The following is a 13837-nucleotide window of genomic DNA, read 5'->3' on the forward strand; positions in this document are numbered from 1 at the left end:
TTAGCACATACTTGCAACAAATATTACAGAAGGCTGGCCTGCTGTAACACTCCGCACATAATTAGGGTTACCTAAATACACAATTCAGTTACTCCACAATACACAAACCAGATTTTTTACAGTCTACATACACTTATTTGTAATGGATGCCTTTACTTTAAGGTAACTCAGATGATCAGTATGATTCCTGACAGCTTTTTTCTCTGTCCCCCTCCCAATAGAATTATTTAATTCTAACATTAAATAGATGTTTTAACAGCAGGAAAAGTATACTAATGTGACTGTTCACATGTCCTTTTTATTTCATCCTCTTGCCTGTTTTCAGAGGTTTTCAAACACCGAAGTAACTAACGGAACTCATTGGTAACACTGATTACACAACTTCCCCACTTACCATCTATAAACCCATTAACTTGCATTTGATTAAAACCCACTCTTTAAAAAGGCATCTAATCCTAATTGGAAAGGATGAAGATAAGGAATTCAGCATCTTCCTAGCAGTTTGTGCCAACTGCTAACCACCCTCACTGCTGAGAACAGCATGTCCTAGATCTTACAGATTTGGCTCTTGTTACTTTGATAGCAATTTTTTTAAATGAAGTGAAGAAATTGATCTAAGCCTATCACTGTAAGATATTTCCTCCATCTGTCACAGATATCTACTATCTCTCTTCTGCACTTGTTAGTATTTCAAGACCCTTCTAAAAAACTAGAACTAGATATTATGTTCAACTATCAAGTCTCATAAACAACATTCCCCCTCTCCCCCTTCATTTTAAACTGACAGAAGTAATGGTAGGAATTTTTTTTTTTTTTTTTTTACCAGTTTGTCATTGCACTAGACTTTATCTAATAAGTTCTTGACATAAATAGTTTTCTAGGCATTTAGAGGTTTTACAGGTGTGGCTTGCAATATTTGTCCCTGATACAAGAACCACCTAACCATCCTAAAATGCACTTGAAAAAATGCAAATTATAAAGCAATGCAGATCAAGTTCTATGACTATTCTATCCTCTTTACAAATGATCTGCCACACAATGCAAACATCACATACAGAACTCCTCATGAGGAGTTTCACAGTTGCTCCCAGCTTGTTGATAAAAGTATTTATCATCTTCAGGCTTATAACTGTTTCCTCTTTCCAAAATGAAGCATCATTAATAATTGCACCTGGAAGTTTCTCACTTCTAAATATACTTAAAGCACTTTCAAGTCACATCATACAGCATCATCTTTTAAAATCTGATTGTAGCATTAAGTAGCATAAAGACAAATGCCCTTTTTTAAAAAAACAAAACCCAAAACCCACAAGTATTTAACTTTTCTGACCACGTTTCTCAGAATTATTTTTTTTAAAGAGGAACTTATTAAAAAATAATTTTCATACTTGCCTGTAATATACTGAAGTTTTAAGGACATAAACAAGACAAAAGATTATCTATTCCTACAAAGCTTTGTTTTCCTCTAATCTGGCCTTTCTGCTTCCCTCTCTGGCATCAACTTCCCTTCAAAAATTCCTATTTTGTCTTCCAATTTACTCTGTCTTCATAGGCTACTAAGGTGATTAGGAATGGGAAAGCCTGAGAGGCAAAAAGAAATCCTGATCCAAAAGCAGGTTCAACCTTTGGAGTGAGTTACAGTGAGCAATAAGGCAATGATGCACAGGGCAACAGTGCTAAGACAGTCCAAATTCACTGTTAACTATGAAAAATGAATGTAAGTCCTCCTTGGAAATAGGATATGAAAATTACTAAGGACAAAAAAAAAAATGGGTAATTTAAACAACTCCATCTAAGACCTGAGATATATATAATGCAACAATTTTGATAGCAGTACCCACAAATAATTTGCAGACTGAAGAGAAACAGGAATGTTAGCAAGGTGGTTTGTACCTTTGAGACTGTTTCACACCAGCAAAGATACCATATTAGAAATTGGCTTTGCATTTCTTGCTCAAAGTACTAAAGTAAATCCTGAATCAAACATTGCCTTGAGGTGTGCCACACAGTTAAATCAAATTCAGAAATGATACTTTAGCAGAATGGCACGTATGTGAAACAAAGCAAGATTAATATTACTTTCATATAACAGGCAATATATAAACAAAAATTAGGTAAGTTGCATTTAATTCTACAGCATCTACAATTTTCTCCCAAATAGTGAAAGAATTAATCTGAAAGCTAAAGAACCTGTGATTCTTCCTGAGGCAAATTCTTTTATTCATATGAAAGAAGTTAATTTTCATACATATCATCCCATTATATGTACTAAGTATTATTTTTGAATCAGCATTTAAGTACTTAAAATATTACTACATGTAAATATCACAAACATTCTCCTGGGGAAAATGTCTGTCTCTCTATGTATGTTTATGTGCATATGCAATGAAGAATGTAAATAAAAGCTGTTTCCAACATGATAGATGCACCACTAAAAAAAGATTAAATATTGCTGAATAAATATTAATTAGTAAATACTGCACCAACATATAACTTTTTATGCTCAGAAATTACCTGAGCATGCAACCCTTCAAGAGCATTTTTCTCTTTCTAACAACAGTCAAATATCTAAGTTTCTTCCCAAATCACCATATACACCATATATGCAGTTCTATATATACAGCCTAGAGCAGTCCCGAGATATAGTCACTTGCATAACAAAGTCAAGGTTTTTAAACATTTTCTAAACATTTATATAGGAAAGAAAAGAATGCATATCAGTCTGTTCTTACACTGACTTAAAATTTCCAAAGGTTGTACATTCGTGTTAAAAATTGCTTTGCATATGTTTCTTAAAGCGAACCCCATAGTCTAAACAGCATGTTTTTGTTTACAGTACTGCAACAAGCAGTTGCAGTGCTTAGCAAAAATTTAATTTCTAAAAGGACTCTAGTGTTTGCTGCTGGCAAAGGAGTACCTAAAAAAACATGCAGTGAGGGAGCCTTGCTAAAACTATAATTCCTTGGATCACAGGGAATAGTGCTTCAGAAATTAAAAAAACATGGCAGCTTACAAATGACAGTTTCCCACTGAAGTATCTTCAGGAGAACTTCCAGTTCCCTCTTACTGAATGAGCCTCAAGAAAATTATTTCTCTTAGACCTTGACAACATGGTAAAAATAACCAAATGCCCAGCATCTCCCACAGACAGATAAAAATCCTCCTCGCCACGTGCAAGAGAAAGCATCACGTACCATTGACACATTCAAAGACATCACAGCACTTGCCAGGTGTTCCATCTCCACGCGAGACTATCTGGGGAATGGAGCCTGCCTCGCACATGGGGAAACCACATAAACCAGAGAGACACTCGCATCTGAAACCAAAGAACAGTAAGGAAAACCCCATAAATAAATGAAGCCATGTATAAGGGGAAAGAATAAGCAAGAGGAAAATGGAAAGCTAGAGTACAAGTTCCAGTATTAGCATATTCATATCTTAGAATCACCTTTTATTAACCCAACAACGAAGATGGCTTATCAACCTGAAGGGTTTTTTTAACCATCCGAACTCTGTTTGCTGGTCAAGCAAACAAGAAGGTAGTACTGTGCAACACCAACACTTCTCTAGTGCTGTATGTAAAAACATAGAAAACTGTAGTTCCAGATTGTTTGAAAATAATTGTATTCTTCAGACTTGCAAAATTAGGCTTCTCCTCCAATTCTCTCTGAAAAATCAAAATTGGTGAAACACTAATAGCAGTAACTGCATCTATTCATCAGGAGAGTGTTCTCTCATTAGGAAACCATATTATACCCAGTTTTACATAGGGAATAATTAAAGAGAAAGGAAGACCATGCAGAATCATTAAATCTAAACCAAATGAAAATAATTGCAGGTTCTCTTTTGGTTTTTGATGGCGCTGCCCTTAGTTTGTGGAGGGGCAACCAATTACATGAGATGCCAAATAACGTGGGAGGCTAGATATATTAAATACTGTGGTTAGTTTTAGAAATTGGATCATTCTATAAAGAATATTTTCTCCGTGTAAGTAGTATTTATTTGCTTATTTAAGAAAATAGCCTAAAGAACTGGAAGACATAAAATGTAGATACACAATAGTCACATTTGTTTCCAGATTCTTTGCTTTATGATTAACATAATAGTTTAAAAGTCAAACACTTCAGACTTTTGATAAGTTTATGTTTAACAGAGTTTTGCCCTGAACAGTGGGTACATTATAGGGATAAGCAGCAATGATTCAATAAAATGCAAGACAAAATGAACAGAGAGAAATATGCAAATATCATAGCTGAGAAACTTCATGGAACAGCACTTAAATTTTTCAATTGCAAATCACAGATTTACTTGTAAAAAAAACCTGTAGATTAATTTAGCATACTACAAATACACATGAATTTCAAAAGGAAAAAAAAGAACTCAGCAGAAGATCCTGTAATTATGAGTTAAAGAAATGAAAATAAGAACTCTACTTGTTAATAACTATTTCAAATATTTTAAGTATTCCAAGACAACCCCCACATTAAACCATCCATTAGTAAGAAGCATCAGGACTTAATGCATTTGCTTATTCTTCATGCTTAAAAAGTAAGAAGTTTGGTTCTCCTCTACCATGTACTTCTCCTTAATTGTCCGATAGCCAGTTCATCTCAGACCAGGGTTCAACGAATGAGGAAGAGACACCTCCCAAAAGATGGGGTTTTAATATCTCTCCCTTTAACCCCATCAGTGGTAGATAACATTATTATATTCTCCACTGTAAGGTATTACTCAAAAGGAAATTTGGAAGAAAAACAAGTAAAGTCAAGGAATCTCACAGAACCTTTATTACACTATCTGAAAAGGATTCTTAAAATCTTGCATTATAGCAGTGTGTTACTATAAAGGGATAAATGAGTCCTTGAAAAACCAGTATTAATTAGATCACATTTCACAAATAACATTAAATATGTCAAGATAAAGTGAAGCAAATTAACTCTATGTGCACATATATACTACAGTATAGTGACAGTTTTACAATAGGCATTTCAAGGATTTTTTTTTTATAATACTGTGCTTACCATAACAGTAAACGATAATGAACTAAACCAACAAAAAGAGTACAGAAATCAAAGTTTTATTTAGCATACCTTTGCTTTTGACATTTTCTTCTCAACTTATTTGTAAATACAAAAAAAAAAAAGGGAGAATGTGATTATTTTCTTTACTGTATGCCCTTTGCCTTCAGAGATGTAGAAGGAAAAAAGCATTATGGCTTCTACTGCATGGGATCAAAAAAACCCAAAGGATTTGTGAGAGCAGCTTCCCTTTAAGATGAGTCTGTAAGTAATCTTACAGAATTCTGTTGTAATATCTCATCTTTTGTTGCCCCAAGAAAAGGAAGATACTTGGGGTGGGGGTGGAGGGGGGAGGGCAAGAAAAAAGATGACCTCTAGCAATCGGCAAAAAAGAACAACTAGCACTCTCAGGTTCGAGGAATTTGTACCTTAACCCATCTAGCAGACATTGCTCTGGAAGATGCTTTTCCCTTGCGAGAAGAATGAAACACAGAAATAAGCACCTACATATTACTAAAGAAAAAAAAAATCTCTTAAAACATGTATAACAAAAAAAAGTACAGACACAATCTGGAAGTAGTATTAAGATAAAAATACTAGGTTTTACTTCAACCACCTTATATTCAACATTCAGATAATCTCTGGGAAAACAGGTAGATCAAACTTCCTGAAAATTCACGTCTTCCACAGAGAAAATGGCACACGTGATGGAAATATAGTTGTGGACCTTAATTTTCCAAGTCTCATGAGCTGAAATTACCACTCTTAGTTTTATTGCCTTCACAATAAGCTTTTTCAGACATGCCTGTATCTTCTCTGTTCTTTGCCTCACATTCAGTATCATTGATGATTTGAGTTGCAGGAGAATATTAAATGATTAGATTAATAACTTTCACTTTTCCCCCCTCTCATTTTCTTCCCAGTCAACTGCTTTAAAAAAACAAAACAAAATGCAAAACCAAACAACAAAAAAATATTAAATCACCAGATTAAACAACTTAAGATAGGACAATCTTCCAGAAGGGCTGAAAAAGATGTTTAAAAGACCGGTGGGAGCCAATCTTCCTTTCTGCAGAAAAGACTCCCTCCCATTCAGAGTAATCAAAGCTTCTCATACTCATTCACAGTGTAAGCAAGCAAAACCCACGGTCCAAAATTTTATAAATTGACTTCCCATTTGGTTAAAAAGTAATCCATGCATAGGAGAATGTCAAAGTAGCAAATGGTCTCAGATGGACTTTTAAATAGTCTGCATTCTTTTCAGCCAGCTCTGCTAGAAAAACCTTTGACCATCGTCCAGGCTATTAGCATGGAAAACATTGTTTTGGAGACAGAAGTCTTTCAGGAAGAAACCCAAGGAATTCTGGTAGCTGAGCACGGCTGTTGCACTGCCAAAACAACAACATCTGGAAATTCAGAATAAGTGATCCCGTTCTCAATAAGAGAGCAAAATGAGCTTTATAGTACTAGATTTTTCTGAAGCACCTTTTGGAGCAGAGGGACAGATGCTCTGGGCTCTATCACAGGTGGCTATTCACCTGCAGGGTGTATCTTAGCCTTGGTACTGAGCATTGAAGTAGTTTAGCAGGCCAGATTGTGATAAGCCTGTTGATAGTGGCCATGGTCCTTCTCAAAGTAATTTCTACAAAATTTAGCAGTTCAGACTGCTGATCAGTAAGGCACAATGTTGCTTCTGAGCTGTTCCCTCTATAACCATAACTTGCCTAAGGCAAACAGATACAGCAGATGTTACTACAAGGAAACCTTACCAGAGAGAAGACAGCTTTATACATTGCCTTCTCACTTTACACAGCCTGCAGCGACACCACTGCAACATCAAACAGCATGGTGGCATCCAAAAGTTACAAGATTAAAGAGAAGTCAATACTTGAGGTACCGAGAAGCTGGCACTCAGTATCTGTCCCTCACACACCTTATTAGCAAAGGCTGTAAGGAAACACATCTCTCGGGATGTTATACCATAACAGCACTCAAGTCAAGTAGAACATGTCCTTTTAACAAGGAAGAACGCTCCTGTTAAGAGAGTACAATATCCCCTAACAAGAGGGCCCACAAAGAAAAGGAAAAAAAAAAAAAAAAAAAAAAAGGAGAATCAAACAGTCATGCAAGAGACTTCAAGGAGTGCAGCCTGAAAAGGTGGTGAGATGGCCTGGAAGGAACTAAGAATCCCAAGAATGCAGTCAGCTGTAATGAAGTTTTGAAAATACAGAGTCAACCTGACTGGTTAAAGACATTGTCTCCAGTTCTTCAGGTTAAAAAAGAAAAAAAAAAAAAAAAAAAAAAAGTAGTAGCAACAATAATCCTAGAAATTTCAACAAATGAGAAAGGGAAACTTCAGTATATGAAGAACCAGAAACAAGATGATGTTCATTAACCAGAGCTTTACAGATTGAGGAAGGTAACTGCTTCAGTAATATACCTAGCCTGATTTTTCAGTTTTTAAGTTCTTCAAAAGAGAAATAATTTCATTGCTTGTTTCTTTTATGTTTGAGGGGGTTTTGTTTGGGGTTTTTTTTGTTGTTTTTTGGGGTTTTTTTTGTGTGTGTGTTTTTTTTTTTTTATATAATCATTTTCCTTTTTCCTTTATGTCACCAAAAGTGCAAAAAGGAAAAGAAAAAAAACGGAATACTTACATATGACAATTTTTATTTAAAATCTAATTATCTGTGTTCATTTACTTCTGTTATTAAACAGATGAAAAGAGAGAAGGGCTTGGTCAGCCTCAGAAAAGCTGTTTTGATGGTAGGATCAAGAGAGTTCTCCAGGCACAAGGCATAAAGGCTATGAAAATAAGAACAGGCACCCTGGAAAAAAGATTTAGTACCAGTGAATGGGAAGGTTGGAGCGGGGGTGTGTTGAGGAGAGGGATATTTATTTTGAGGATCAAAACAAAATTAAGTCTAAAGCACTGAGACTAGAGAAAAGCATTCCTGAAACATACATCACATTCCTGTGGAGATTTTATCATGGTCCTTTTTTTCCTTGCAGGAATCTAATACAATTTGCACTAACATTATTAGCACTTATGTTACCTAAATGTAGTAGAGAAAAATCCCACAGATCCATTAATAACATAAACACTTAAGGATACTGTAAAATAAGGAATTTTCAGAAGAGAACTCCCAGAATTGTCAAAGCTTGATGAACTAGTGGCAACGAAAAAAGATTAAATGCAAGACCCTCCCTATTATCAAACATAAGAGATGACGATACAGCAAAATGAAATATTAACATAGCAATCTCATGAAATCAGTGAAGGATTATATCCATGCTACTTACACTTGAAGCCACGACATCAGTTAAGTAGGCAAGATGATGAGTTTTAAACTGGTCAAGCCACAGCTTGAGGAATCAACCAAATGCTAGTCTTAGAAAAGATAAACTCCAGTCTTACGCAGAAAGTGACACTGCAGGCAAAGACAAAACCATTGGGACATCTCCTCCCAAGAAGTTCAGCAAGAATTTTCCTAAATCTTCAGGCATACAGACTGGAGAGTTTTCACCCACAAGTTCAGGGTCACTGTTTTATACATTTTGCATTTTCAGTTTTAAAGACATGATTAAGCAAGTCAGTAATGAAAATACGCCTTCTTCCTGGAAAGCTTGTAGTATTTTATTTTGGAGATCACTAATAAATCTGTAGAAAGAGATGGCAGAAGAACTGTGGAAGTTGTATATAACACTCATTATTGGACCATTTCCAAACACTGAAAAGTTTTGCATCACTTCTATATGAATTAAGTGACTCATATGGAAGTTCTTCCTATTCTAATTCTCCCAGGGGTTTACTTATTGAGAAATCAAAGCTAGTGTACTCCCAAATAAGGATTCCTTTCTAAAATTCTGGATACTGTTACAAACAGAAACCCAAGGCAATAGTGCATTTTTCCGTGAGCATAGTAATCTTTATACACAGGGGATATTTAAATATTACAAAAGGCAACTATCTAGCTTTTAATTAAAGATACTGTGAAAGGGAATGGTTTCTGTACATCTTTTGTATATTATTAGCATTAGGAAATAGCAAACAGATGCTAAGCAAGGGAAAAAGCCATAAAATCAGCATTCACATTAAGTAGATTACCATCTTTCCAAGGCTTATTAGAATCCAAAGAGTTCATTTGACTATAAGACTTGATTTCATCCTTTGACTAACTTTAAATCAACTGGTCTGTTTCCCAGAGGGATGAGACAGGAAAAGAGGACAGTCACAAAGGAGTCATGCCATGGAACCAGTAGGCATACGACCACTGGCCAAGTGCACTGACTTTTCAAGTGCACTGATTTTTTTCAAGTACACGGATATATGTATACACCCTTTTGAATTCATCAGTATATGAAATAAAACACAACATAAACCAGTCTAACCCTGCATTTTTCTCATATTTTGCCATACTAGCTTATGTTTCTCTAGTTGAGGATCTCTCTGTTTTTTACCACTATGTACCTCAGTTACTCTTTCCTTAGGTTTATCAGCCTCATTCTTCATAATATAACAAACATTTCAGAACCAAAGATAACTAGTTAAGATATTACACAAATGTTAGTTATCTGGTATTATAAGAATATATTTCTTTTCTTATTTCACTACTTTTTAATGAGGAATTATAAATATCTGATCCTCTTACAAATAAAAACACAATTCCTAAGGACTTCAGGTCAAAAAATCAGTTACAAATAATAGTTTTGTAAGTAATTCACTAACCTCAATATTCCCATAACTCTAAGCTTTCTTACTCCTGAATGACACATCTCCCTCAACCTAAGCCATTAAGCACTCAATGTAAGCAAACAAACAAGAAAAACAACAAAAAAAGCAAAAAAACCCCACCCCCAACACATTTTTTAATTTATCTCATTGTTTAATTTGATGTCCACTCTTTCTTTGAAAGAAAAAAAAAAACCACCAACAAAAAAACCCAGTAATTATTCCATGTTCAGCTTTTCCATGCCATTTGTGGTATTAAACACCTTTCTCATATCCCTGAAGGCAATTCTGTACAAGTTTAGGAAGGATAAATCGACTAAGACTCTTTGAGAACTGTTCCATGCTGTTTTCATACGAGAGAGGCCAGAAAGCAAACTGTCCAGAAAGGGGAAATATGACCTTCCTAAAAATGTGGCAAACCATTAGATGATCATTTAGCTTCTGAATTTATTCCATTATGGATTAAATTTAAAAATGAGGCTAGAAGATCGCTCCAGAATCCCAGTGTTTCTGAAACCAGACAACTCCATTCAATTAATGAGACCTTTCCCATGTAGTGGGAACCATGTATGCAAGAACTTTAACACTTTTCTAGAAACAAGATTCTTGAAATTCCACCAATGACTTTTCAATGGTCCACAACCTTCAGTTCCACTTATTTAATATTTGAAAATTTAAGAAGGAAAAAAGGAAGGAGGAATTTGTGGCTGCTGAAGTCTGACACAACGTTTCCTGCTATTTTCTAGAGGAAACAACTTCAAATTTTTTGATATAACCTCAGTAATGTTGATATTATCATCTGCTATGAGTACTGTTGGAAACTGCTGGGAAATTCTCATGTCTACTTCCCTTCTAAAATGCAAACATCCAAGCAATAGTTCTATTGCTTTATTATGTATATGGGTCTCCCTAGGCATCTGTACAGTTGTCAGTTTGAAGACAACTGTCAAAGACATTACTGATCTCTGTGATACAAACAGAAATTTGCCTGTTCAAGTCAAATTATCCTGAACTAAATCACCTACTCAATTTCCAAACAAGTTAATAGCTGATTAAGTAGAAGAAATGGAACAAAATAGAGTGGGAAGTCTTAGCGGGAGGAGGGAGAGCAATATTCAGTGTGATCAAGGTATACACCAATTCTGACAAGTGAAAACTACAACTTGTAACAGAAAGAGATATCTACCAGCTTATTATTAATCGAAAGAGTTCAAACACCAGCTTACTTGTCCAGAATGCAAACAAAACCAAATTCTACAGACACTACAATCTCATTCTATTTCAAGCATAAAACATCATCTAAAAGTAGATACAATTAAGAGTTACTTTAATTTATCTGGGTTAAAATTTCTTCTTAACAGTGAAGGAGTAAACATACCATTAACATAGCACATGGTTAGATTAAAGTACTACATATACTTTTCCATAAGAACTCATACATAAAAAAAAGCTGCTTGCATAACTATGATCGATACTTCCTCCCTCGGTGCAAATGCTGGTTTTCTTTTTTGTTTTTCTTTTGGTTTTGTTTTGTTTTTGTTTTCTTTTCTTTTCTTTCTTATGGGAAATGTGCTCCTTCCTTTAGGTAGCAGGTTTTTGAAAGGTTTGGCAATTCAATACTTCCTAGGAGTTGGTGGAAGAGCATGGATGTGTATTTTTAATTTACACAACACAGGTGCAAAGGCTGATCTTATAAAAGATGCAAGCAGAGACCCCTATATTTACCATGTCTTGCAGCTGCTTCTGCTGAAGATTCACATGCTATTTCTTCTGAAAACACTCATGCTTCCTCTCTTTGTTAGAGGTCTCTGACACTCTTAAGTCAGCCATCAGGCTCCAGAAACATATTGTGTTTCAAGAGCTTCTGTTCAAGTTTTATTGAGATGGCTTTAAAAAAAAATAGTTACCTTTTTCTCATTTGTGGACTTCAGGAATATATGGTTCCTTGCCAAAACAACCCACATTTTGAGGCTGGACATCAAGGTAGCAATAACTATTATCACACTGAGAACATCTAAGAATTGCTGAGGCAGCTGTAGTAAAGGAGGAAGAAGGGGACTGCCTGAACTTTGAATTCAGCAATTCATTACATCTCCTGAAAGACCAACATGGAAAAAATGGACATGGAGCATGGGTCACCTAAAAAGGTCACACATGTGCCCTTTTAGCCTTGCTCTTTGTGGATATTCAGTACAGTGCAGTCTGTAAACAGGACTGAATACCACTTTCTCACTTAGCAGACCTGAATGAAGAAAAATGGTTTTCACGGGAAAAATATTTGCTGTTTCCTAACATTTTGAGGATTTCTCTTCAAAGAGTAAAATACATGAAAATGCCTGAACACCTGTTTCCAGATATTATAAAACTGCACAAAATTGCAGTGTTCTATTTAGCTTTTTCATCAACTGTTAAACAAACAAAACCCTATTGCAAGCCTGAACTTGACGTGCAATGGGTTCAAACTGGCACCAGTGTAGAGCTTTCCTTCAATAAAAAAACCTGCTTCTTCAGTAAGCAGTCTCCAACACCAAGTGTTACAACACCATGGTACTGGATGGTCAGATTGAGATGGCAAAGTGGTCTGCTAAAGTACAGGAGGAACAACTTTAGCAAGTTGGCCATGCTGGCTAGAAACTAGAGTTTCTAAGATGCTGATGAAAGAACTGAAGGCATAGCAAAGCTTCTGCAGAACCCTTAACATGCTTTTGTTAGACCTTTGGTCCACCTACCCAGGTTACTCAGAAGTCAAGCCCTGAACAGAAATCTCAGGAAGATACCGGTGCTTGGATTTGTATTTGGTCCTACCATTTCCAGCTGAACTTTCCTTTAACAAAAACTGGGATCCACAACCACTTTCTCTTGGATACCATTTCTTGAGGATGCGATGGGTGGAAGAGAAGGATCTAAAATTCTAGAATGAATACAAGGGAGACCTCTGCATCAGCAAAAGTTGCTTAAGAGAGGTGACTGGTACAGGGGGAAAAGAGAAAAAGTTACACCTTCTGAAAAATCATGACTGCCCTCTAAAGAAGGTCGCGAAAAACAAAGTGCTCAATCCTGTACTGAACACCCAAACAATGTATCATAAAATTAAGGTCTTCCAAAAGACAGGAAGACCTGGCCCAGCCAAGCAGCTAAGAAGAATGAACAGAAAGGGTGTACTTTGCCCCTCCGTATTGAGTGGGATAGGTGCAAAGGTAATCAGGGACTCAGAGCCCACCTCTACAGATGCTATCAGAAGAAAAACATTATCCAACTAGCTGTGTGTGGGCACTCTCAAATATAATGTAAATATAAATTGGTAATAGCTTAAAAGAGAACTTACAACTATAGACTTCCCTGGTGGCTGCCATAAAATGAGAAGAAAACAACTGTGCTGATTTATGTGTAGCTGCCACTAGGATTCCCTAGACACTGGTGTAACGTGAAATACAGAATATTGGCTGGTAGGTCTAATGTCGTGAGAGGTTGTGGACACAATAGATGATACAGTGACAACAGGTCTAAGTGTCATAAAAGGGGATAAAGTACATTAAAAGCAATTGCTTACTGGGCAAAGTAATCTAAAAGGATAACAAAATCATAAATAAATTTAAGTGACCTCTGAAGAGGTGTGATTTTTGCATAAAAAGCTACCACAGGACCTCTGTTTCAGTTCACCAACATGAAAACACAGCATGGTTGACTTAACTGATATCTACAAGTTTTCTGAAAAATAAAAGCGAAACTGTTAACGATGAATTTCTCAAGTGGCATCTATATTACGCCTAAGACAGCACAATGTTCTATTAGAAACAAAAAACTACAAAAATAAAACAGGCAATTTCTTCCTTTGAAATAAAAAACAGTTCAGTAACGGTATACAAAATTTAGAGACTCTCTCTAATATAAACTGCTACTATTCCTTAATGTCTTTAGAACTGCTAAATAAAGCACATTCATGTTAAAAATATTTTAGTACAGGACAGACGCAAAAGAGTGTTTTCTTAAAATAGATTATTCTCAGAATGAAACATGTTTTTGTAAATGTACTTTTTTCTTACTATTTCATCCCTTGAAAGGTAATTTTAATTAAGTAAATATGATAATA

The 13837-nt window shown here is 35.6% G+C and overlaps 1 protein-coding gene across 1 annotated transcript in view; it reads right to left on the bottom strand.

The window, feature by feature from the left end:
• Positions 1-13837, bottom strand: part of CRIM1 (cysteine rich transmembrane BMP regulator 1) — a 197094-nt gene that overhangs the window by 78768 nt on the left and 104489 nt on the right. The window contains exon 5 of the mRNA XM_082308005.1: positions 3195-3316. Coding sequence (XP_082164131.1) covers positions 3195-3316 — 122 coding nt within the window. The remainder of the gene's footprint in view (positions 1-3194; positions 3317-13837) is intronic.

Source organism: Platalea leucorodia (assembly GCF_965183815.1).
Source record: "Platalea leucorodia genome assembly, chromosome: 3".
NCBI classification, from domain to species: Eukaryota; Metazoa; Chordata; class Aves; order Pelecaniformes; family Threskiornithidae; genus Platalea; species Platalea leucorodia.